This window comes from Orcinus orca, chromosome X (genome assembly GCF_937001465.1).
Source record: "Orcinus orca chromosome X, mOrcOrc1.1, whole genome shotgun sequence".
In the NCBI taxonomy this organism is placed as follows: domain Eukaryota; kingdom Metazoa; phylum Chordata; class Mammalia; order Artiodactyla; family Delphinidae; genus Orcinus; species Orcinus orca.
Genome location: NC_064580.1, coordinates 62,049,739 through 62,075,542, shown reverse-complemented (window position 1 = coordinate 62,075,542; position 25,804 = coordinate 62,049,739). Strand labels below are relative to the sequence as shown.

Here is a 25,804-nt window from a genome sequence, read left to right as displayed (position 1 = left end):
GATAGGAAAGTAAAAAGTGCTATATGTACACAAAGAAGGAAAGGATGGTGATCCAATCTGAATGAAGGGTGGGAGTGAGGGCCAGAGTTGGGGAAAGCTTCCAGGAGAATATAACTTGTAGATGAAGGTCAGATGACAGAGGAGTGGAGAGAAAACATTCTAGGCAGAAGGAGGAGCAGTTGCAAAATCCCAGAAGACAGCAGAAAGAAATTAAGGGAACTGAATGAACTTCAGTATGTTTGGAGCTTAGAGTATAAGATGGGCAGTGAAGAGATATGGGAACATATGTATATATATAACTGATTCATTTTGTTGTGAAGCTGAAACTAACATACCATTGTAAAGCAATTATACTCCAATAAAGATGTTTAAAAAAAAAAAAAAAAAAAAAAAAGATGGGCAGTGACAGATGAGAGGAGGTGAGAGTTGTATTACAGTACAAGACCAAAATCATGTAAAGCCTTATGAATCACGTTAAGGATTTCTTCCTAAAAGAAATGAGGACCCAAAGGAAGTCTTTGGGCAAGAGAGTGATATGACCAAATTTTTGTTTTAAAAGATAATTTAATTTTTTGATAAATGGTACTAGAATAACTGGACATTCATATGCAAAGAAAAATGAACCTTAGGGCTTCCCTGGTGGCGCAGTGGTTGAAAGTCTGCCTGCCAATGCAGGGGACATGGGTTCGTGCTCCGGTCTGGGAAGATCCCACATGCCGCGGAGCAGCTAGGCCCGTGAGCCATGGCTGCTGGGCCTGCGCGTCTGGAGCCTGTGCTCCGCAACGGGAGAGGCCACAACAGTGAGAGGCCTGTGTACCACAAAAAAAAAAAAAAAAAAAAAAAGAACCTTAATCTACACCTTACACCCTAAACAAAAATTAACTCAAAATGGATCTAACCATAAGATCTAAAACAATAAAACCTTTAGAAGAAAAATAAGAAAAAAATTTTGCAACCCTGAGTTAGATTAAAATATCTTACATATAACACCAAAACCACAAGCAACAAAGGAGAAGATTTACAAGTTAGACTTCAGCTCTTCATAAGACACTGCTAAGACAATTAAAACACAAGCCTCAGACTGGGAGAAAAATCTTTGTAAATCACATACCTGATAAGGAACTCGGACCTAGAATACATAAAGAACTCTCAAAACTTTAGAAGAAAACAAACAACTAATTAAAAATAAAAATGGGCAAAAGAGATACAGACCCTCAACCAAAGAAGATAACTGGATGATAAATAAGCACATAGAAAGATGCTCAACATCTTTAGCTATCAGGGAAATGCAAATTAAAACTGCAATGACAGACCACTTCACACCCACTATAGGAGAGCAATAATAATAAGAGTAATAATAATAAATAGAAAATAACAAGTGTTGATAAGGATGTTGGAAAACTGGAACCCTCATACACTGCTAGTAGGAATGTAGATGGTGCAGCCACTGTGGAAAAGTCTGGCAGTTCCTCCAAAGGTAAAATAGAGTTACCACACAACCCAGCAATTTCACTTCTAGGTATTTACCCCCCCACCAAAAAAATGTATGTCCATATAAAGATTTATACATGGATATTTAAAGCAGCTTTATTCATAATAGCCAAAAACTGGGAACAACCAAAATGCCCTTTGACAGATGATTAAACAAACTGTGGTACATCCATACTGTAGTATGCTACGCAGCAATAAAAGGAACAAACTATTAATACACACAACCACCTGGATGAATCTCAACATCATTAGAGTGAAGAACACAGACAAGAAAAAATTTATACTTTCAACAAATGGTGCTGGGAAAATAGAACACCCACGTACAAAATAACGAAGGTGGACCTTTACTTTACGCCATATACAAAAATTAACTCAAAATGGGACAAACACTGAAATGTAAGAACTAACAATGTAAAACTCTTAGAAGAAAAGACGGGGAAAAGCTTCCCGACACTGGATTTGGCAATGATCTCCTGGATATGGAAGCAAAAGCACAAGTGACAAAAGTAAAATTAGGTAAACTGGACTACATCAAAATTTAAAATTTCTCAGCAACAAAGGACACAACCGAGTGAAAGGCAACCTATGGAATGGGAGAAAATATTTGCATAACATATATCTGAAAAGAGGTTAACACCCAGAATATATAAACTCCTGCAACTCAACCGCAAAAAGCAAACAACACAATTCAAAAATGGGCAAAAGGGGCTTCCCTGGTGGCGCAGTGGTTGAGAGTCCGCCTGCCGATGCAGCGGACATGGGTTTGTGCCCCAAACCGGGAAGATCCAACATGCCGCAGAGCGGCTAGGCCCGTGAGCCATGGTCGCTGAGCCTGCACGTCCAGAGCCTGTGCTCCGCAACAGGGAGAGGCCACAACAGTGAGAGGCCCTCGTACCGCCAAAAAAACAAACAAAAAATGGGCAAAGGGCTTGAACAGACATTTCTCAAAATAAGGCATACAAACGGCCAACAAGCACATGAAAAGACACTAATCATCAACGAAATGCAAATCAAAACCACACTAAGATACCACCTCACACCCACTGACATAGCTACTTATCAAAAAAACAATAAATAAATGCTGACGAAAAAGTGGAGATGTTGGAACTCTTATACACCATTGATAGGAATGTAAAACAGTGCAGATGCTTTGAAAAAATTATGGAGGTTCCTGAAACAACTACTGATAAAAATAGAATTACCATATGATCCAACAATTCCATTTCTGGGTATATATGCAAAAGAATTGAAAGTAAGGTCTTGAAGAGATACCTGCACACCCATGTTCATAGTAGCACTATTCACAACAGCTAAGAGGTGGAAACAATGCAAATGTCCATCAATGGATGAATGGATAACCAAAATAATATTCCATGGTATATGTGTGTGTGTGTGTATATATATATCACAGAATATTATTCAGCCTTAAAAAGGAAGGAAGGGCTTCCCTGGTGGCGCAGTGGTTAAGAATCTGCCTGCCAATGCAGGGGACACGGGTTCGAGCCCTGGTCCGGGAAGATCCCACATGCCATGGAGCAACTAAGCCCGTGCACCACAACTACTGAGCCTGCGCTCTAGAGCCCATGCGCCACAACTACTGAAGCCCGCGCACCTAGATCCCGTGCTCCGCAACAAAAGAAGCCACTGCAATGAGAAGCCCGCTCTCCGCAACAAAGAGTAGCCCCCGCTCGCTGCAACTAGAGAAAGCCCGCGTGCAGCAACAAAGACCCAACACAGCCAAAGATAATAAAAAACAAAACAAAAACTCTAAAAAAAAAAAAAAAGGAAGGAAATTCTGACACATGCTACAACCTGAATGAACCTTGAGAATATTATCCCAGATGAAATAAATCAGTGATATAAATAAAAACAAATACTGGAGCAGAGAAGAAGATGGTGTAAGAGTAAGACACCGAGATCACCTTCCTCCCCACAGATACACCAGAAATACATCTACACGTGGAGCAACTCCTACAGAACACCTACTGAATGCTGGCAGAAGACCTCAGACCTCCCAAAAGGCAAGAAACTCCCCACGTACCTGGGTAGGGCAAAAGAAAAAAGAAAAAACAGAGACAAAAGAATAGGGACGGAACCTGCACCAGTGGGAGAGAGCTGTGAAGGAGGAAAGGTTTCCACACACTAGGAAGCCCCTTTGCGGGCGGAGACTGCAGGTGGCGGGTGGCGGAGGGGGGAGCTTCGGAGCCGTGGAGGAGAGCACAGCAACAGGGGTGTGAAGGGCAAAGCGGGGAGATTCCCGCACAGAGGATCGGTGCTGACAGGCACTCAGCAGCCCCAGAGGCTTCTCTGCTCACCCTCCGGGGTGGGCGGGGCTGCGAGCTGAGGCTCGGGCTTTGGTCAGAGACCAGGGGGAGGACTGGGGTTGGCGGCGTGAACACAGCCTGAAGGGGTTAGTGCACCACAGCTAGCCGGGAGGGAGTCCAGGAAAAGGTCTAGGCAAGAGACTTTTTCTTCCCTCTTTGTTTCCCGGTGTGCGAGGAGAGGTGTTTAAGAGCGCTGCTTAAAGGAACTCCAAAGACGGGCGCAAGCCGCGGGTAAAAACGCGAACCCCACAGACGGGTGGGAGATGCTAAGGCTGCTGCTGCTGCCACCAAGGGGCCTGTGTACGAGCACAGGTCACTATCCACACCCCTCTTCCGGGGAGCCTGTGCAGCCCGCCACTGCCAGGTTCCCGGGATCCAGGGACAACTTCCCCGGGAGAACGCATGGCGGGCCTCAGGCTGGTGCAAGGTCACGCCGGCCTCTGCCACTGCAGGCTCGCCCCACATTGCACGCCCCTCCCTCCCCCCCGGCCTGAGTGAGCCAGAGCCTCCGAATCAGCGGCTCCTTTAACCCCGTCCTGTCTGAGCAAAAAACAGACGCCCTCCAGTGACCTACATGTAGAGGCGGGGCCAAATCCAAAGCTGAGCCCCTGGGAGCTGTGAGAACAAGGAAGAGAAAGGGAAATCTCTCCCGGCAGCCTCAGAAGCAGCAGATTAAAGCTCCACAATCAACTTGATGTACCCTGCATCTGTGGAATACATGAATAGACAACAAATCATCCCAAATTGAGGAGGTGGACTTCGAGAGCAAGATTTATGATTTTTTTCCCCTTTTTCTCTTTTTGTGAGTGTGTATGTGTATGCTTCTGTGTGAGAATTTATCTGTATAGCTTTGCTTCCACCACTTGTCCTAGGGTTCTATCCATCCTTTTTTTAAAATTTTTCTTAATAATTAATTTTAATAACTTTATTATACCTTACCTTCTTTCTTTCTTTCGTTCGTTCTTTCCTTCCTTCCTTCCTTCCTTCCCTCCTTTAGACAACGAATCATCCCAAATCGAGAAGGTGGACCTTGAGAGCAAGATTTATGATTTTTTCCCCTTTTTCTCTTTTTGTGAGTGTGTATGTTTCTGTGTGAGAATTTATCTGTATAGCTTTGCTTCCACCACTTGTCCTAGGGTTCTATCCGTCCGTTTTTTAAAATTTTTTTCCTTAATAATTAATTTTAATAACTTTATTATACCTTACCTTCTTTCTTTCTTTCGTTCGTTCTTACCTTCCTTCCTTCCTTCCCTCCTTTAGACAACAAATCATCCCATATCGAGGAGGTGGACCTTGAGAGCAAGATTTATGATTTTTTCCCTTTTCTCTTTTTGTGAGTGTGTATGTGTATGTTTCCGTGTCAGAATTTATCTGTATAGCTTTGCTTCCACCACTTGTCCTAGGGTTCTATCCGTCCGTTTTTTAAAATTTTTTTCCTTAATAATTAATTTTAATAACTTTATTATACCTTACCTTCTTTCTTTCTTTTGTTCGTTCTTACCTTCTCCTTCCTTCCCTCCTTTAGACAACAAATCATCCCATATCGAGGAGGTGGACCTTGAGAGCAAGATTTATGATTTTTTCCCCTTTTTCTTTTTGTGAGTGTGTATGTGTATGCTTCTCTGTGAGAATTTATCTGTATAGCTTTGCTTCCACCACTTGTCCTAGGGTTCTATCCATCCGTTTTTTTTTTTAAGTTTTTTTTCTTAATAATTAACTTTAATAACTTTATTATACCTTACCTTCTTTTTTTCGTTCGTTCTTTCCTTCCTTCCTTCCTTCCTTCCCTCCTTTAGACAACGAATCATCCCAAATCGAGGAGGTGGACCTTGAGAGCAAGATTTATGATTTTTTTACCCTTCACCTCTTTTTCCGAGGGTGTATGTGTATGCTTCTGTGTAAGATTTTGCCTGTATACCTTTGCTTCCACCATTTGTCCTAAGGTTCTATCTGTCCCTTTTTTTCCCCTAAATAATTATTTTCTAATTTAGTAACTTTATTATACTTTATTTTATTTTACTGTACCTTCTTTCTTTTTTCCTTCCTTCCCTCCTTCCTTCCGTCCTTCCTCCCTCCTTCCTTTCTTTCCCTCTTTCCTTTCTTTCTTCCTTCCTTCTCTCCCTCCCTCCCTCCCTTCCTCCTTCCTTTCTTTCTTCCTACCTCTACTAATTCTCTCTCTACTCTTTCTCCCTTTTACTCTGAGCCGTATGGGTGAAAGGCTCTTGGTGCTGCAGCCAGGAGTCAGTGCTGTGCCTCTCAGGTGGGAGAGCCAACTTCACGACACTGGTCAACAAGAGACCTCCCAGCTTCACATAATATCAAACAGTGAAAATCTCCCAGAGATCTCCATCTCAACACCAGCACCCAGCTTCACTCAACGACCAGCAAGCTACAGTGCTGGACAACCTATGCCAAATAACTAGCAAAACAGGAACACAACCCCACCCATTAGCAGAGAGGCTACCTAAAATCATAATAAGTCCACAGACACCCCAAAACACACCACCAGACGTGGACCTGCCCACTAGAGAGACAAGATCCAGCCTCATCCACCAGAACACAGGCACTAGTCCCCTCCACCAGGAAGCCTACACAACCCACTGGAGACAGTCATCAAATACAACGGGAACTACGAACCTGCAGCCTGCAAAAAGGAGACCCCAAACACAGTAAGATAAGCAAAATGAGAAGACAGAAAAACACACAGCAGATGAGGGAGCAAGATAAAAACCCACGAGACCTAACAAATGAATAGGAAATAGGCAGTCTACCTGAAAAAGAATTCAGAATAATGATATTAAAGATGATCCAAAATCTTGGAAATAGAATGGACAAAATGCAAGAAACATTTAACAAGGACCTAGAAGAACTAAAGATGAAACAAACAATGATGAACAACACAATAAATGAAATGAAAAATACTCTAGATGGGATCAATAGCAGAATAACTGAGGCAGAAGAACGGATAAGTGACCTGGAAGATAAAATAGTGGAAATAACTACTGCAGAGCAGAATAAAGAAAAAAGAATGAAAAGAACTGAGGACAGTCTCAGAGACCTCTGGGACAGCATTAAATGCAGCAACATCCAAATTACAGGGGTTCCAGAAGAAGAAGAGAAAAAGAAAGGGACTGAGAAAATATTTGAAGAGATTATAGTTGAAAACTTCCCTAATATGGAAAAGGAAATAGTCCAGGAAGCACAGAGAGTCCCATACAGGATAAATCCAAGGAGAAATACACCAAGACACATATTAATCAAATTGTCAAAAATTAAATACAAAGAAAGCATATTAGGAGCAGCAAGAGAAAAACAACAAATAACACACAAGGGAAACTCTGCAAGCCAGAAGGGAGTGGCAGGACATACTGAAAGTGATGAAGGAGAAAAATCTGCAACCAAGATTACTCTACCCAGCAAGGATCTCATTCAGATTTGATGGAGAAATTAAAACCTTTACAGACAAGCAAAAGCTGAGAGAGTTCACCACCAAACCAGCTTTACAACAAATGCTAGAGGAACTTATCTAGGCAAGAAACACAAGAGAAGGAAAAGACCTATAATAACGAACCCAAAACAATTTAGAAAATGGGAATAGGAACATACATATCGATAATTACCTTAAATGTAAATGGACTAAATGCTCCCACCAAAAGACACAGATTGGCTGAATGGATACAAAAACAAGACCCATATATATGCTGTCTACAAGAGACCCACTTCAGACCTAGAGACACATACAGACTGAAAGTAAGGGGATGGAAAAAGATATTCCATGCAAATGGAAACCAAAAGAAAGCTGGAGTAGCAATTCTCATATCAGACAAAATAGACTTTAAAATAAAGACTATTAGAAGAGACAAAGAAGGACACTACATAATGATCAAGGGATCAATCCAAGAAAAAGATATAACAATTGTAAATATTTATGCACCCAACATAGGAGCACCTCAATACATAAGGCAAATACTAACAGCCAGAAAAGGGGAAATTGACAGTAACACATTCATAGTAGGGGACTTTAACACCCCACTTTCACCAATGGACAGATCATCCAAAATGAAAATAAATAAGGAAACACAAGTTTAAATGATACATTAAACAAGATGGACTTAATTGATATTTATAGGACACTCCATCCAAAAACAACAGAATACACATTTTTCTCAAGTGCTCATGGAACATTCTCCAGGATAGATCATATCTTGGGTCACAAATCAAGCCTTGGTAAATTTAAGAAAACTGAAATTGTATCAAGTATCTTTTCCGACCACAACGCCACGAAACTAGATATCAATTACAGGAAAAGATCTGTAAAAAATACAAACACATGGAGGCTAAACAATACACTACTTTATAACGAAGTGATCACTGAAGAAATCAAAGAGGAAATAAAAAAATACCTAGAAACAAATGACAATGGAGACACAATGACCCCAAACCTATGGGATGCAGCAAAATCAGTTCTAAGAGGGAAGTTGATAGCAATACAAGCCCACCTTAAGAAACAGGAAACATCTCAAATAAACAACCTAACCTTGCACCTCAAGCAATTAGAGAAAGAAGAACAAAAATACCCCAAAGTTAGCAGAAGGAAAGAAATCATAAAAATCAGATCAGAAATAAATGAAAAAGAAATGAAGGAAACGATAGCAAAGATCAATAAAACTACAAGCTGGTTCTTTGAGAAGATAAACAAAATAGATAAACCATTACCCAGACTCATCAAGAAAAAAAGGGAGAAGACTCAAATCAATAGAATTAGAAATGAAAAAGAAGTAACAACTGACACTGCAGAAACAAAAAAAGATTATGAGAGATTACTACAAGCAACTCTATGCCAATAAAATGGACAACCTGGAAGAAATGGACAAATTCTTAGAAATGCACAACCTGCCAAGACTGAATCAGGAAGAAATAGAAAATATGAACAGACCAATCACAAGCACTGAAATTGAAACTGTGATTAAAAATCTTCCAACAAACAAAAGCCCAGGACCAGATGGCTTCACAGGCGAATTCTTTCAAACATTTGGAGAAGAGCTAACACCTATCCTTCTCAAACTCTTCCAACATATAGCAGAGGGAGGAACACCCCCAAACTCATTTTACAAGACCACCATCACCCTGACACCAAAACCAAACAAGGATGTCACAAAGAAAGAAAACTACAGGCCAATATCACTGATGAACATAGATGCAAAAATCCTCAACAAAATACTAGCAAACAATCCAACAGCACATTAAAAGGATCATACACCATGATCAAGTGGGGTTTATTCCAGGAAAGCAAGGATTCTTCAATATACGCAAATCTATCAATGTGATAAACCATATTAACAAATTGAAGGAGAAAACCACATGATCATCTCAATACATGCAGAGAAAGCTTTTGACAAAATTCAACACCCATTTCTGATAAAAACCCTGCAGAAAAGTAGGCACAGAGGGAACATTCCTCAACACAATAAAGGCCATATATGACAAGCCCACAGCCAACATCATTCTCAATGGTGAAAAACTGAAAGCATTTCCACTAAGATCAGGAACAAGACAAGGTTGCCCACTCTCACCACTCTTATTCAACATAGTTTTGGAAGTTTTAGCCACATCAATCAGAGAAGAAAAGGAAATAAAAGGAATCCAAATCGGAAAAGAAGTAAAGCTGTCACTGTTTGCAGATGACATGATACTATACATAGAGAATCCTAAAGATGCTTCCAGAAAACTACTAGGGCTAATCAATGAATTTGGTAAAGTAGGAGCATACAAAATCAATGCACAGAAATCTCTGGCATTCCTATACACTAATGATGAAAAATCTAAAAGTGAAATCAAGAAAACACTCCCATTTACCACTGCAACAAAAAGAATAAAATATCTAGGACTAAACCTACCTAAGGAGACAAAACACCTGTATGCAGAAAATTATAAGACACTGATGAAAGAAATTAAAGATGATACAAATAGATGGAGAGATATACCATGTTCTTGGATTGGAAGAATCAACATTGTGAAAATGACTCTACTACCCAAAGCAATCTATAGATTCAATGCAACCCCTATCAAAGTACCACTGGCATTTTTCACAGAACTAGAACAAAAAATTTCACAGTTTGTATGGAAACACAAAAGACCCTGAATAGCCAAAGCAATCTTGGGAACGAAAAACGGAGCTGGAGGAATCAGGCTCCCTGACTTCACACTATGCCACAAAGCTACAGTAATCAAGACAGTATGGTACTGGCACAGAAACAGAGAGATAGATCAATGGAACAGGATAGAAAGCCCAGAGATAAACTCATGCACATATGGTCACCTTATCTTTGATAAAGGAGGCAGGGATGTACAGTGGAGAAAGGACAGCCTCTTCAATAAGTGGTGCTGGGAAAACTGGACAGGTACATGTAAAAGTATGAGATTAGACCACTCCCTAACAACATACACAAAAATAAGCTCAAAATGGATTAAAGACCTAAATGTAAGGCCAGAAACTATCAAACTCTTAGAGGAAAACATAGGCAGAACACTCTGTGACATAAATCGAAGCAAGATCCTTTTGGACCCACCTCCTAGAGAAAGGGAAATAAAAACAAAAATAAACAAATGGGACCTAATGAAACTTCAAGGCTTTTGCACAGCAAAGGAAACCATAAACAAGAGCAAAAGACAACCCTCAGAATGGGAGAAAATATTTGCAAATGAAGCAACTGACAACGGATTAATTTCCAAAATTTACAAGCAGCTCATGCAGCTCAATAACAAAAAAACAACCCAATCCAAAAATGGGCAGAAGACCTAAAGAGACATTTCTCCAAAGATATAGACTGCCAACAAACACATGAGAGAATGCTCAACATCATTAATCATTAGAGAAATGCAAATCAAAACTACAATGAGGTATCATCTCACACCAGTCAGAATGGCCATCATCAAAAAATCTAGAAACAATAAATGCTGGAAAGGGTGTGGACAAAAGGGAACACTCTTGCACTGCTGGTGGGAATGTGAATTGATTCAGCCACTATGGAGAACAGTATGGAGGTTCCTTAAAAAACTACAAATAGAACTACCATATGACCCAGCAATCCCACTACTGGGCATATACCCTGAGAATACCAAAGTTTAAAAAGAGTCATGTACGAAAATGTTCATTGCAGCTCTATGTACAATAGCCTGGAGATGGAAACAACCTAAGTGCCCATCATCAGATGAATGGATAAAGAAGATGTGGCACATAAATACCACGGAATATTACTCAGCCATAAAAAGAAACAAAATTAAGCTATTTGTAATGAGGTAGATAGACCTAGAGTCTGTCATACAGAGTGAAGTAAGTCAGAAAAAGAAAGACAAATCCCGTATGCTAACACATATATATGGAATTTAAGAAAAAAAATGTCACAAAGAACCTAGGGGTAAGACAGGAATAAAGACACAGACCTACTGGAGAACGGACTTGAGGATATGGGTAGGGGGAAGGGTGAGCTGTGACAGGGCGAGAGAGAGGCATGGACATACATACACTAACAAATGTAAGGTAGATAGCTGGTGGGAAGCAGCCGCATGGCACAGGGATATCGGCTAGGTGCTTTGTGACCGCCTGGAGGAGTAGGATAGGGAGGGTGTGAGGGAGGGAGACGTAAGAGGGAGGAGATATGGGAACATATGTATGTGTATAGCTGATTCACTTTGTTATAAAGCAGAAACTAGCACACCATTGTAAAGCAATTATACCCCAATAAAGATGTTAAAAAAAAAAAAACCAAATACTGTAAGGTGAAGCACCTAAAGTAGTAAAATTCATAGGGACAGAAAGTAAAATGGTGGTTGCCAGGGGCTGAGGGAGGGAAAAACGGTGAATTACTGTTTAATGGGTAATAGTTTCAGTTTTACAAGATGAAAAGTGTTCTGGAGATTGGCTGTATAACAATGTGAATGTAGTTAACACTACTGAATACACACTTAAAGGTTGAGATGGTAAATTTTGTGTTACATGTATTTTACCACAATTAAAAAAAAAAGAGTACATGTAACTGTACGGATTCCATTTACCTAAAATTCTAAAAAGTGTAAACTCATCTATAGTGACAGGAAGCACATCAGTGGTTGTCAAGGAGGGACAGGGAGGGTAGAGAGAAGGGAGGAGAATGGAGAAAGGGATTTCAAAGAGGCACGAAGAAACTTGTGGGGGTGACAGATACACTCATTATCTTGTCACGACAATTTCACAGGTATAAACATACAACGAAATGTACCAAATAGTACACTTTAAATATGTGCCGTTTATTGTATGTCAATCATCTCAATAAAGCTGTTTTTTTAAAAAAAAAAGGATAAATGGGATGTACCAATGAAGATTAAAGCCGTACCTCATCATCAATCTTCATCTGGAAATCTTCCTCATTTTCCTCTTCTGGAGCAAAAAAGGACTTCTCACCATAGCCAGCATCCTGGAAGAGGACAAATCCATGCATAAGACAAAGCACAAGTTTCACTGAATACCAAGTACAGAACACCAAAAGCCCATTTTGCATAGAGAATGGATTCTGTAAAGTCTTAGGCGTACCTATCACCATTCTACATCCTTAGGCTAATACATGTGGATAGTTAAGGCCCATTAGGAAGCTGAATAGAGATGCTTATTAACTCAATGGGACAGAGTTGTGCTATCTCACCCCAGCTAGACCTTTCCTATTTTGGCCTGATAAGGACATTATGCTTCTCTAAGCCACATGTCCAGCACCATCATCATCTCTGCCCACCTGGAAGGCTATAGAAAACAACTAAGAAGTACTTTTCCTGCTAACACACCTGTCTTACAAAGAACAGAGATTAAAACCACCACCCAAATGAATGAGCAACCATTTTCAAAGCAAAACAATATGCCCTAAGTCCCTCACTAGGCCTTCCCACTGGTATGTAGCTACAATGCAGTTTACCCCAGAACCGATGTACACAGAGTACATCATACAGTTTGACTTTATAAATAGTTGGTAATAATCTAGTAACCATCATTTGTAAGCCAGTGAGAAAAGTCTTCACCCTCATCTCTCTGGAAAAAACCCATAGGCACAAGTAGTGCCTAAGAGGAAGGTGTTCACCTTCAGCCGCTGCTCTGCTGCTATCATACTATAATAAGCGCAGCACTGCTCTGGAGACACCATAGCCCTGATCTCCTCCTCAGTTGGTAAACGAAAATCAGACTTCAGCACCCACCAGTTTGAGTCCATGCCTAGAAAAGATAGAGAAAATGAGACCATTCTGAATTCCAAAGGCCCTTTCATTGACAGCAACAGGGATAGCGAAACAAGACTGAACTAGGCAATGTCCCAGAAGGTATCAGGCCTAGCCACAGTTAGCCTGACTGTCCGGCAAAGAAAAGCCCTGCTGCTAGGTTTCCTATATCTCATGTAAGACATCCAATAATCACACTGAATTTCCTGACAGGCAAGATTAAATAGCAAAAAAAAAAAAAAAAAAAAAAAAAAATTAAATAGTAATCAGAATCTCCATAATTAGAAGATTTGCTACCTCCTTTTGATGACTTTATTATTTTTTTCTACTTTATTAACTGTATGTTTATCCTTTTAACTGGAAGCCGTAATTCCTTTCTTGGAGAGAGGCAGAGAGGACATATAATCAGTCACAATTGATGACCTGTGCGTTTGAAGTCAGCGCAGAGCTTTAGCCTCTTCCGGATGCTGCTTTCTGAATGGGAAGGAAAGGCTTTTTTTATATCTTCCATTCGGATCCGCCGTGGCCGATCTTTACTCTTCCAGAACAGGCGGTAAATAAACACCTGCCCAACAAACCGAATTTTTTTTATTTGGCAAAGTAAGGATAAAAGTCCTCCCCAGGGCCCCTTCCCCTGCTAATGCCCTATGTGTTTTGATCTTTCCTGGTGTGCCCCCAAGTCCACATATCCTTTTGTGTACACCCAGAGCCCCTCCCTATCCTCTCATTCTTACCTGGAGAAAGTCTCGAATATGTGTATTGGCCCTTTTGGAGTTGGGCCCAGGAACTTCAAACAAGGGGCACTGCTGTCCAACCACAAAAATATCCACTAATTCCCGAATATAGTAACCTTGTCTTGTGCGAATGATAAGGAAGTCACTTTCTGGCATCTTATGAAGATAAATTGGAGCACGAAAAAGATTGTTCTCAAATGCCTAACAAAAACAAAAACACAAAAGTTATATACAGAGAAACCCTGGAAATTTAGTAAACTAATGAGAAAGGAAAATCAAGCTTGTTTGCTCTCTATCCCCATTATGCCATCTAAGGTCTATCGAATAACGTAAACAAATTATAACATGGAGTATCAAATGGGATTAGACAGATAATTTTTTACCCACTGGCTACCTTTAAGAGTCAGTAGTAGGGAAACTACAGGATTTGGATTCAGATGACACTGGCTCTGCTACTCACTGTATGATGTCAGATAAATTACTTAATAGCTATGAGCTTAATTTTCCTCATCTCCAAAATGGAGATATTTAAAACGCCTATACCTCACACGATTGCTATAAAGATTACATATGAAAATCACTTTATAAACTAACAAGTACCATACTATTACCCTAGACCTAGCATAGCCCTTGACATAATATGTGAGATCAAAACATTTGTTAAGTAAATTAATAAAAAAATAAAACAACAAAAACAACTGATGAATTAGAAAGTGTGCTAGAAAAGACAGACTAAACATGCAGGACAGAAACATTTGAGCTTGTTTAAGCAGCAGCCAGATGAGGATCAACTATCACAAGAAGCTGTGATTCTAAGGAAAGACTTTTCAAAAAAATCAGAAAAGTAGAAAGAGGGAGGATCTTCAATAGATAGGTGTGGAAAGAAAATTCTAAATGTGAAAAAGAGTTACAGGGGAAGGTAAAAAAGGATCTCTCTGAGAGACTACAAAAGTAGCCACATAAGAAGGGGATGGACTGGTAGAAAATCTCAATAGAAAGTTACAGGGGTAGGAACTCCAGGAACAATATGAAGGTGATACTCAAAATATGGTGGGAAATGGATTACAGATGTAGAGGATAAAAAAAAAATGTGCTTATTAGATGCTTTAAGAGAATAAGCAATAGAAACAATGGAATAAAGTAGGTACAAGAGCAGGTAAAATGGTTAAGATTGCCAAGAGAAATGAAGTGGGGCGGGAGTGGGGGGGAAACAAGGTAGAAGAGTGCTAAAGATTTCCTCACATCATTTGTGGACCTCTGTACATTGCCTTAACAAAACATGTAAAAGCTAGGTTACCAAAGGGCATCTCTATACCCATCAGAACAAAGAGGGGAAAAAACCATTTCACTACAGCTGGGGACTGTAAGTAGCACAGTTCAGGGTGGTTCAATACTCAAAATGACCATGACTAATATAATCAAAACATACCCATCTTACACATACAAATTAAACATTCATAAATTAACTATCGTAAATATTTTTTAAGATTTTTTTTAAAATGTGGACCATTTTTAAAGGCTTTATTGAATTTGTTACAATATTGCGTCTGTTTTATGTTTTGGTTTTTTGGCCCCAAGGCATGTGGGATCTTAGCTCCCCAACCAGGTATTGAACCTGCACCCCCTGCATTGGAAGGTGAAGTCTTAACCACTGGACCACCAGGGAAGTCCCTATAGTAAATTATTAATCCCAGGTTGATTTCCCTATGCCACCCAGATGTTTCTAGACTTCTTACCACTAGGTATTTTCAAAAAACTATTTCAAATTTAACTTACTGAATAACATAATAAGGAGCCAGTTTCAATAAAAACATGCAAAAAATTTTTGTATTATAATCATTTTTAGTTTATATTGCTCTTTCCCATACTTGATATATAAACAGTATCTCAATCAACTAGAATTGGTCCTTTCTGGGCTGACTAGCTCATCTGTCAATTTCCTTAGGAAAGAGTTACAACAGGAAGTAATTCCTCACCTGCAGTAATTGTCCAGGATGGAGTGAGCCTAGAAAAGGAGATGTATGGCAGTAAACAGTTTCTCCATATTTACAATCTGGGGCTCCGGGATCTTTTCCGGGTTTCTATAAGGAATGCAGCAGACCCAGTTACTATCCCAGAATATAATCAATAAGCCTACACAAAATATTCCATGAGCACAGCATTCTACTAATAGTACTACCTGCAAAATGGATATCATTCCTTTCTCCCAATAAATTTCTAGTATAAAATAAGAAAATACACGTTCACATATGATCACTGGATATTTAACTACAACTATACTAACAACAAAGATTTTCTGAGCAGACTCACCCGCTTATAGTAGTTTTTAATCTTGGTTGCCATGCCAACCTGCATCATTAATGGTCCATTTTCCTCACTATATTCTGCAAGAATAAGATCTCCATCTTTGCCTGTGAGGTCCTGAGGTGTGCGCATGAAAAACATCTCTCCACCACCTGAAGCTTGCCTCTCTTGTTCTCTCATCTGCCGAGAACAAAGACAATACAGTACAGCTACTGACAGGACAATAATTACAGAGTGATGTCGTTCATTGAGACATCAAAAACTCTTACCTGCCTTTTTTTTCCCAATTTCATTGCAAAAATTTTCAAACATAAAGTCAAAACTATGAACACCTATTATCCCACCACTTAGATGTAACTTTATATTTTGCCATATTTGTTTTACCTGTAACTCTCTCTCAATAGATTTTGCTTAACCGTTTTTCAAAGTTGCAGTTATCGTGGCACTTCACCGCATTTTCATACATCTCCCAAGAATAAGGACATTCTCCTAAATAACCACAGTAACATTCTATCACATCTAAGAAAATAAATAATATCCTAGTATCATCTAATATCCAGTCCATCTCCCCCATTTGTACTCCAATGTCTTTTATAGCTGTTTTTTTCTAACCAAGATTCAATCATACCTTAGCCTTCTTTTTGATGTGCTTTAGCAAGGGCTGGACCGAGTGGGGACCTGGCTGAGATAGTGCCCCAAAAGAGTACTTCTTTAGAGGTGGGCGATGGAACTGCCGTAGTTTAATGGGCCCCATGTGGGTGGGAAAGAAGGGCTGCCGCAATTCCACAGCAGGAATTGAGTGCTAAGACAGAAATATAAGGGTTCAAATTAAACTCCAGCCTAGGCAAGATTTACCCATATCCTCCATCATAAAAAAGCAGTGGTTCCCATTCACCACAGAAAAAATGCTACTTTTACCTGGATAATATTTCCTCCAAAGGTGCCTCGAAGACCCTGTTGCTTAGGGTAGTAATATTCATCATTGGAGAGATTCCATGGATCTTTCACTTCTGGCTGAGACATGTTCTAATGATAGATCATCAAACCTTAGTGAGACTATCCTTCTCCATTACCTTTCTTTGTTCTTCTAAACACCAAACCCCTTTTCCCTTCACAGACCTGCTGTGGTTCCTCCTTGATGACTCCTGTTTTCCCTAACAGAATTCGACTCTTCTTCAGAGATGATTCCTTCTTACTCTCCTTGGAGGGGGAGTTAGAAGTAGCCTCTTCCTTTTCATCTGGAATTTCTGAGGAAACAAAAGTCACCCTGGAGTTGTTATCCCTTAAGATTCACCTTTCCTAATGACACCTTTGCAATTCCTAACCAGATTTCTCATCCTTCTCCAGACCACTTCTAGTCCATAATCAACTCCAACCAAACTACACTCCTGACATCTCCAAGGTACTACTTTCCAACATTCCTATCTTATGAGTTTTCCCTAAACAATACACAAATACTAGAAACTGACAGCCACAACTTTGCTCTCTCAAACTGCTATCAAGAAGCTTCTAGTCTTGACCTTCCCAACCCTTCTGATTTGCTCCTGCCCCCGACATTAGCAGAGCAAGCTGTCAATTATGGAGGAGAAACACTGACCCAGCCAGTACCATACCCAAAATGAGGTTCTCATCATTGGGATCAAGTGTCAAAACAGGAGGCTCCAAGAGCCGGGGCATGGCCTGAGCATCCCAAATGATATTGTCCTCCCAGCGTCCATATACTAGCTCCTCATTGTCAATGGGAAAAATGGAGTACCAAGGTTTGTCATCATCCAGGGTTGCTGCAAAACCTAGTCAAAACACGAGAAAACAATAACAAACAAAACATTTATGCCCCCTTCAATTCTAGCAAAGGGAAAAGGAGCAAATGCTAGTAGTTACTCATGTGGCTACTGAAAAGGAACCTAGTGGATACAGTGTATTTTAAAAAATGTTGCAGACAAAAATGCTCACTGCAATGTTTTTTTATAATAGTCAAAATTTAAACAGCTAAGTGTTTAGTAATGGACTGATTAAATAAATTATGGTAATAAATGATATGGTAAAATACGCTAACAATAAATGTAGTAAAATGTTATATTTAAAATACAATAATTATTGGTAAATTATGAAAACATCCAAGTATGACTGCTATGTAACTAATAAAGTGTTTAGATAGAAGGAAGGAAAGAGGTTCAGCTCCAGGTCAGCCGGCAGTCGCATCCTTCCCATGACCTCCGCCCACAGCGGGGCACAGGCCTGAATAAGGAACTGGGCGTGCTCTGCAGAGATTCGCGGCCTCTGAGGGCAGCAAGAAGCAGAGGTGCAAATGCTGGTGAAGGAGACGGGAGGTGTGTACGTGTCTGTGCTCTGGAACCTCACAAAGTTCGGCTTCCACACTCTTCCTCTGATTCCTCTTCCCGAATACCTTCTAAAGGTTCTTGCCGTGTGGATGAAAGGCTCTTGGTGCTGCAGCCAGGAGTCAGTGCTGTGCCTCTGAGGTGGGAGAGCCAACTTCAGGACACTGGTCCACAAGAGACCTCCCAGCTCCACATAATATCAAATGGCGAAAATCTCCCAGAGATCTCCATCTCAACACCAGCACCCAGTTTCACTCAATGACCAGCAAGCTACAGTGCTGGACATCCTATACCAAACAACTAGCAAGAAAGGAACACAACCCCATCCATTAGCAGAGAGGCTGCCTAAAATCACAATAAATCCACAGACACACCAAAACACACCACCAGACTTGGATCTGCCCACCAGAAAGACAAGATCCAGCCTCATCCACCAGAACACAGGCACTAGTCCCCTCCACCAGGAAGCCTACACAACCCACTGAACCAACCTTAGCCACTGGGGACAGACACCAAAAACAACGGGAACTATGTACCAGCAGCCTGCAAAAAGGAGACCCCAAACACAGTAAGATAAGCAAAATGAGAAGACAGAAAAACACACAGCAGATGAAGGAGCAAGATAAAAACCCAAGAGACCTAACAAATGAAGAGGAAATCGGCAGTCTACCTGAAAAAGAATTCAGAATAATGATATTAAAGATGATCCAAAATCTTGGAAATAGAATGGACAAAATGCAAGAAAACATTTAACAAGGACCTAGAAGAACTAAAGATGAAACAAACAATGATGAACAACACAATAAATGAAATGAAAAATACTCTAGATGGGATCAATAGCAGAATAACTGAGGCAGAAGAACGGATAAGTGATCTGGAAGATAAAACAGTGGAAATAACTACTGCAGAGCAGAATAAAGAAAAAAGAATGAAAAGAACTGAGGACAGTCTCAGAGACTTCTAGGACAACATTAAACGCACCAACATTCGAATTATAGGGGTTCCAGAAGAAGAAGAGAAAAAGAAAGGGACTGAGAAAATATTTGAAGAGATTATAGTTGAAAACTTCCCTAACATGGGAAAGGAAATAGTTAATCAAGTCCAGGAAGCACAGAGTCCCATACAAGATAAATCCAAGGAGAAATACACCAAGACACATATTAATCAAACTGTCAAAAATTAAATACAAAGAAAACATATTAAAAGCAGCAAGGGAAAAACAACAAATAACACACAAGGGAATCCCCAAAAGGTTAACAGCTGGTCTTTCAGCAGAAACTCTGCAAGCCAGAAGGGAGTGGCAGGACATATTTAAAGTGATGAAGGAGAAAAACCTGCAACCAAGATTACTCTACCCAGCAAGGATCTCATTCAGATTTGATGGAGAAATAAAACCTTTACAGACAAGCAAAAGCTGAGAGAGTTCAGCACCACCAAACCAGCTTTACAACAAATGCTAAAGGAACTTCTCTAGGCAACAAACACAAGAGAAGGAAAAGACCTACAATAACGAACCCAAAATAATTCAGAAAATGGGAATAGGGACATACATATCGATACTTACCTTAAATGTAAATGGACTAAATGCTCCCACCAAAAGACACAGATTGGCTGAATGGATACAAAAACAAGACCCATATATTTGCTGTCTACAAGAGACCCACTTCAGACCTAGAGACACATACAGACTGAAACTAAGGAGATAGAAAAAGATATTTCATGCAATTGGAAACCAAAAGAAAGCTGGAGTAGCAATTCTCATATCAGACAAAATAGACTTTGAAATAAAGACTATTAGAAGAGACAAAGAAAGACACTACATAATGATCAAGGGATCGGTCCAAGAAAAAGATGTAACAATTGTAAATATTTATGCACCCAACATAGGAGCACCTCAATACATAAGGCAAACACTAACAGCCAGAAAAGGGGAAATTGACAGTAACACATTCATAGCCCCACTTTCACCAATGGACAGTTCATGCAAAATGAAAATAAATAAGGAAACACAAGCTTTAAATGATATATTAAACAAGATGGATTTAATTGATATTTATAGGACACTCCATCCAAAAACAACAGAATACACATTTTTCTCAAGTGCTCATGGAACATTCTCCAGGATAGATCATATCTTGGGTCACAAATCAAGCCTTGGTAAATTTAAGAAAATTAAAATTGTATCAAGTATCTTTTCCGACCACAACGCTATGAGACTAGATATCAATTACAGAAAAAGATCTGTAAAAAATACAAACACATGGAGGCTAAATACACTACTTTATAACGAAGCGATCACTGAAGAAATCAAAGAGGAAATAAAAAATACCTAGAAACAAATGACAATAGAGACACGACGACCCCAAACCTATGGGATGCAGCAAAAGCAGTTCTAAGAGGGAAGTTTATAGCAATACAATCCTACCTTAAGAAACAGGAAACATCTCAAATAAACAACCTAACCTTGCACCTCAAGCAATTAGAGAAAGAAGAACAAAAATACCCCAAAGTTAGCAGAAGGAAAGAAATCATAAAAATCAGATCAGAAATAAATGAAAAAGAAATGAAGGAAACGATAGCAAAGATCAATAAAACTACAAGCTGGTTCTTTGAGAAGATAAACAAAATTGATGAACCATTAGCCAGACTCATCAAGAAAAAAAGGGAGAAGACTCAAATCAATAGAATTAGAAATGAAAAAGGAGAAGTAACAACTGACACTGCAGAAACAAAAAAGATTATGAGAGATTACTACAAGCAACTCTATGCCAATAAAATGGACAACCTGGAAGAAATGGACAAATTCTTAGAAATGCACAACCTGCCAAGACTGAATCAGGAAGAAATAGAAAATATGAACAGACCAATCACAAGCACTGAAATTGAAACTGTGATTAAAAATCTTCCAACAAACAAAAGCCCAGGACCAGATGGCTTCACAGGCGAATTCTATCAAACATTTAGAGAAGAGCTAACACCTATCCTTCTCAAACTCTTCCAAAATATAGCAGAGGGAGGAACATTCCCAAACTCATTCTACGAGGCCACCATCACCCTGATACCAAAACCAGACAAGGATGTCACAAAGAAAGAAAACTACAGGCCAATATTACTGATGAACATAGATGCAAGAACCCTCAACAAAATACTAGCAAACAGAATCCAACAGCACATTAAAAGGATCATACGCCATGATCAAGTGGGGTTTATTCCAGGAATGCAAGGATTCTTCAATATATGCCAATCAATCAACGTGATACACCATATTAACAAACTGGAGGAGAAAAACCATATGATCATCTCAATAGATGCAGAGAAAGCTTTTGACAAAATTCAACACCCATTTATGATAAAAACCCTGCAGAAAAGTAGGCATAGAGGGAACTTTCCTCAACATAATAAAGGCCATATATGACAAGCCCACAGCCAACATCGTCCTCAATGGTGAAAAACTGAAAGCATTTCCACTAAGATCAGGAACAAGACAAGGTTGCCCACTCTCACCACTCTTATTCAACATAGTCTTGGAAGTTTTAGCCACAGCAATCAGAGAAGAAAAGGAAATAAAAGGAATCCAAATCGGAAAAGAAGAAGTAAAGCTGTCACCGTGTGCAGATGACATGATACTATACATAGAGAATCCTCAAGATGCTACCAGAAAACTACTAGAGCTAATCAATGAATTTGGTAAAGTAGGAGCATACAAAATTAATGCACAGAAATCTCTGGCATTCCTATACACTAATGATGAAAAATCTGAAAGTGAAATCAAGAAAACACTCCCATTTACCATTGCAACAAACAAAATATCTAGGAATAAACCTACCTAAGGAGACAAAAGACCTGTATGCAGAAAATTATAAGACGCTGATGAAAGAAATTAAAGATGATACAAATAGATGGAGAGATATACCATGTTCTTGGATTGGAAGAATCAACATTGTGAAAATGACTCTACTACCCAAAGCAATCTACAGATTCAATGCAATCCCTACCAAACTACCACTGGCATTTTTCACAGAACTAGAACAAAAAATTTCAATTTGTATGGCAACAGAAAAGACCCCGAATAGCCAAAGCAATCTTGAGAACGAAAAACGGAGCTGGAGGAATCAGGCTCCCTGACTTCAGACTATACTACAAAGCTACAGTAATCAAGGCAGTATGGTACCGGCACAAAAACAGAAAGATAGATCAATGGAACAGGATAGAAAGCCCAGAGACATACCCACGCACATATGGTCACCTTATCTTTGATAAAGGAGGCAGGAATGTACAGTGGAGAAAGGACAGCCTCTTCAATAAGTGGTGCTGGGAAAACTGGACAGGTACATGTAAAAGTATGAGATGAGATCACTCCCTAACTCCATACACAAAAATAAGGTCAAAATGGATTAAAGACATAACATAAGGCCAGAAACTATCAAACTCTTAGAGGAAAATACAGGCAGGACACTCTTGTGACATAAATCACAGCAAGATCCTTTTGACCCACCTCCTAGAGTAATGGAAATAAAAACAAAAATAAACAAATGGGATCTAATTAAACTTCAAAGCTTCTGCACAGCAAAGGATACCATAAACAAGACCAAAAGACAACCCTCAGAATGGGAGAAAATATTTGCAAATGAAGCAACTGACAAAGGATTAATCTCCAAAATTTATAAGCAGCTCATGCAGCTTAATAACAAAAAACCAAACAACCCAACCCAAAAATGGGCAGAAGACCTAAATAGACATTTCTCCAAAGAAGATATACAGACTGCCAACAAACACATGAAAGAATGCTCAACATCATTAATCATTAGAGAAATGCAAATCAAAACTACAATGAGATATCATCTCACACCAGTCAGAATGGCCATCATCAAAAAATCTAGAAACAATAAATGCTGGAGAGGGTGTGGATGAAAGGGAACCCTCTCGCACTGTTGGTGGGAATGTAAACTGATACAGCCACTATGGATGTTCCTTAAAAATACTAAAAATAGAACTACCGTACGACCCTGCAATCTCACTACTGGGCATATACCCTGAGAAAACCATAATTCAAAGAGTCATGCACCAAAATGTTCATTGCAGCTCTATTTACAATAGCCCGGAGATGGAAACAACCTAAGTGTCCATCATTGGATGAATGGATAAAGAAGACGTGGCACATATATACAATGGAATATTACTCAGCCATAAAAAGAAACGAAATTGAGCTATTTGTAATGAGGTGGATAGACCTAGCGTCTGTCATACAGAGTGAAGTAAGTCAGAAAGAGAGAGACAAATACCGTATGCTAACACATATATATGGAATTTAGGGAAAAAAATGTCATGAAGAACCTAGGAGTAATACAGGAATAAAGAGACAGACCTACTAGAGAATGGAATTGAGGATATGGGGATGGGGAAGGGTAAGCTGTGACAAAGCGAGAAAGAGGCATGGACATATATACACTACCGAACGTAAGGTAGATAGCTAGTGGGAAGCAGCCGCATAGCACAGGGAGATCAGCTTGGTGCTTCGTGACCACCTGGAGGGGTGGGATAGGGAGGGTGGGATAGGGAGGGTGGGAGGGAGGGAGACGCAAGAGGGATGAGACATGGGAACATATGTATATATATAACTGATTCATTTTGTTGTAAAGCAGAAACTAACACACCATTGTAAAGCAAGTATACTCCAATACAGATGTTAAGAAAAAAAAAGGGAAGGAAAAAGAAAAAAAACTATTTCTTAGATTTAAAAGACATTTTTGGTTTTCCTCTGAATTATAAAAGCAATCCAGATTAACTCAAGAAAATCTGGAAAATACACAAAAGGTATAAAGAAAACTGCGAAGCTGTTTGTGATCTTACAAACTATAAGGAACCACTGTAAATCCCATAGTATATTCCCTTTTAGTAAACTTTCTGTTTATACAGTGTGTTTTTCTTTTTCACTTATGCAAACAGGTTATCAAATATGCCACTTCATATCTGGGTTTTTTTTTTCCATTTAAAATGAATTTCCCATGTCATTAAACATTTTTATGAAGAGCTTTAAATGACGTAAAATAATATTACATTATGTGAAAAGCACAACATGTAAAATTGAATGAGCTCAGCTACATACACACACAAGACAGAAAACTGAAAGAAAAATACACCAAAATGTTAAAGCTGATAGTCTCTAGATGGTAGGATTACCAGTGATTTTTGACACTGTACTGTATCTTCACAGTTTTCTACATTAAGCATAGCATACCTTTTTTGAGTGTCCACGTGTATTTAAGAAGGAAAAAAGCAAATTGTAGAACGATAAAGATAAAGGGCCTTTGGAAACAAAAGTAGACTATAAAGATAAAAGCATTGTTACAGTTCAGAAAGATCTTTAACTTCAAAGTAGTTTTCACATTTTTCTAATGAGAAATCAGAGTCCAACCTAGTTCATTAACAGTGTAAAAAAAAATTACAGACTAGAATCAGGGCTCAGATCCAAAACATTTCACTGTCCCTCAGCAGCCAAGATGACAGCTAAGCCTACTTAAGATGACTGAGATGAAGGACAGTTTGTGCTGGACTCAGCGGGCATAGATGCACACCTTGTTGAACATTGTAAGCCATGGCATTCCTAGTCATGCTGGAAGGAAGCCAGCCTGCCAAGCTTGCACGCTGTGGTTTTGTCCCTTTGTGTTTGACATCCTCGCCATCCCAGATGATATCATCCTCCCAATGCAGCTGTGTCACCATCAGGAAGTTTTCATCAGCCAGAAGATCAGTGCCACTGCTTTCCTCAAGTTTCCTGAAGTCCTACACAAGTAGGAGAGGAACAACAAATCCCTGAATGGTCACTTGTCAGAGTTCCCACTCCAAATGCCACAACAGATACATCAAGTGTGGTCCCTGACTTGAGAGAAGAACCTGATAACAAAGGGGTATCTGCCTCCTCCCACTCCTAGTCTGGCACAGCACTCATCTCACAAACAGAATCCTTGCAGTGGGGCCAAGTTGCTAGGGTGATATACCACACCAAACAAAAGGCTTGGACACCTCAATCTCCCACCAAGGAAACCCTACCCAGTGTCTCCCCAGTTGAAAAGTAAAGTAAAACTGATAGGGCTCTGGGCACAGTGATTCCTTTCTTACATACCAGTGTTACTTACCTCCATCATTCTACATTTCATCACAGGTTCAAGTTCCATCTTTCTCAGTTTGAAGCCATAGTCAAACCCACTGCCATCTTCAGGAACACCCAGCATATCATACCACAGTCTAGCAGGACCATAACGCCACTCAGCCACTCTTGGCTTGGTGTCTGTCACTTTATCTGTATCTCCAGTTGACTGGGAAAACTTGGACTCCACAGGAGCCATCATTGTGATCTGTAACAGAATAAAGTAGA

The 25,804-nt window shown here is 39.6% G+C and overlaps 1 protein-coding gene across 17 annotated transcripts in view; it reads right to left on the bottom strand.

The window, feature by feature from the left end:
- Nucleotides 1-25,804, bottom strand: part of TAF1 (TATA-box binding protein associated factor 1) — a 103,186-nt gene that overhangs the window by 70,019 nt on the left and 7,363 nt on the right. For all 17 annotated transcript variants that reach the window (XR_004486487.2, XR_007474914.1, XR_007474913.1 and 14 more), the window contains 12 exons: nt 25,566-25,784; nt 25,005-25,212; nt 17,704-17,880; nt 17,210-17,337; nt 17,009-17,116; nt 16,719-16,892; nt 16,097-16,270; nt 15,763-15,867; nt 13,787-13,987; nt 13,476-13,617; nt 12,920-13,050; nt 12,188-12,268 (listed from right to left, as the gene is read on the bottom strand). Coding sequence is in view for 14 of the 17 variants with exons in the window: in XM_049705075.1 (XP_049561032.1) it covers nt 12,188-12,268; nt 12,920-13,050; nt 13,476-13,617; nt 13,787-13,987; nt 15,763-15,867; nt 16,097-16,270; nt 16,719-16,892; nt 17,009-17,116; nt 17,210-17,337; nt 17,704-17,880; nt 25,005-25,212; nt 25,566-25,784 (1,848 nt within the window). In the remaining 3 variants the exon portion in view is untranslated. The remainder of the gene's footprint in view (nt 1-12,187; nt 12,269-12,919; nt 13,051-13,475; nt 13,618-13,786; nt 13,988-15,762; nt 15,868-16,096; nt 16,271-16,718; nt 16,893-17,008; nt 17,117-17,209; nt 17,338-17,703; nt 17,881-25,004; nt 25,213-25,565; nt 25,785-25,804) is intronic.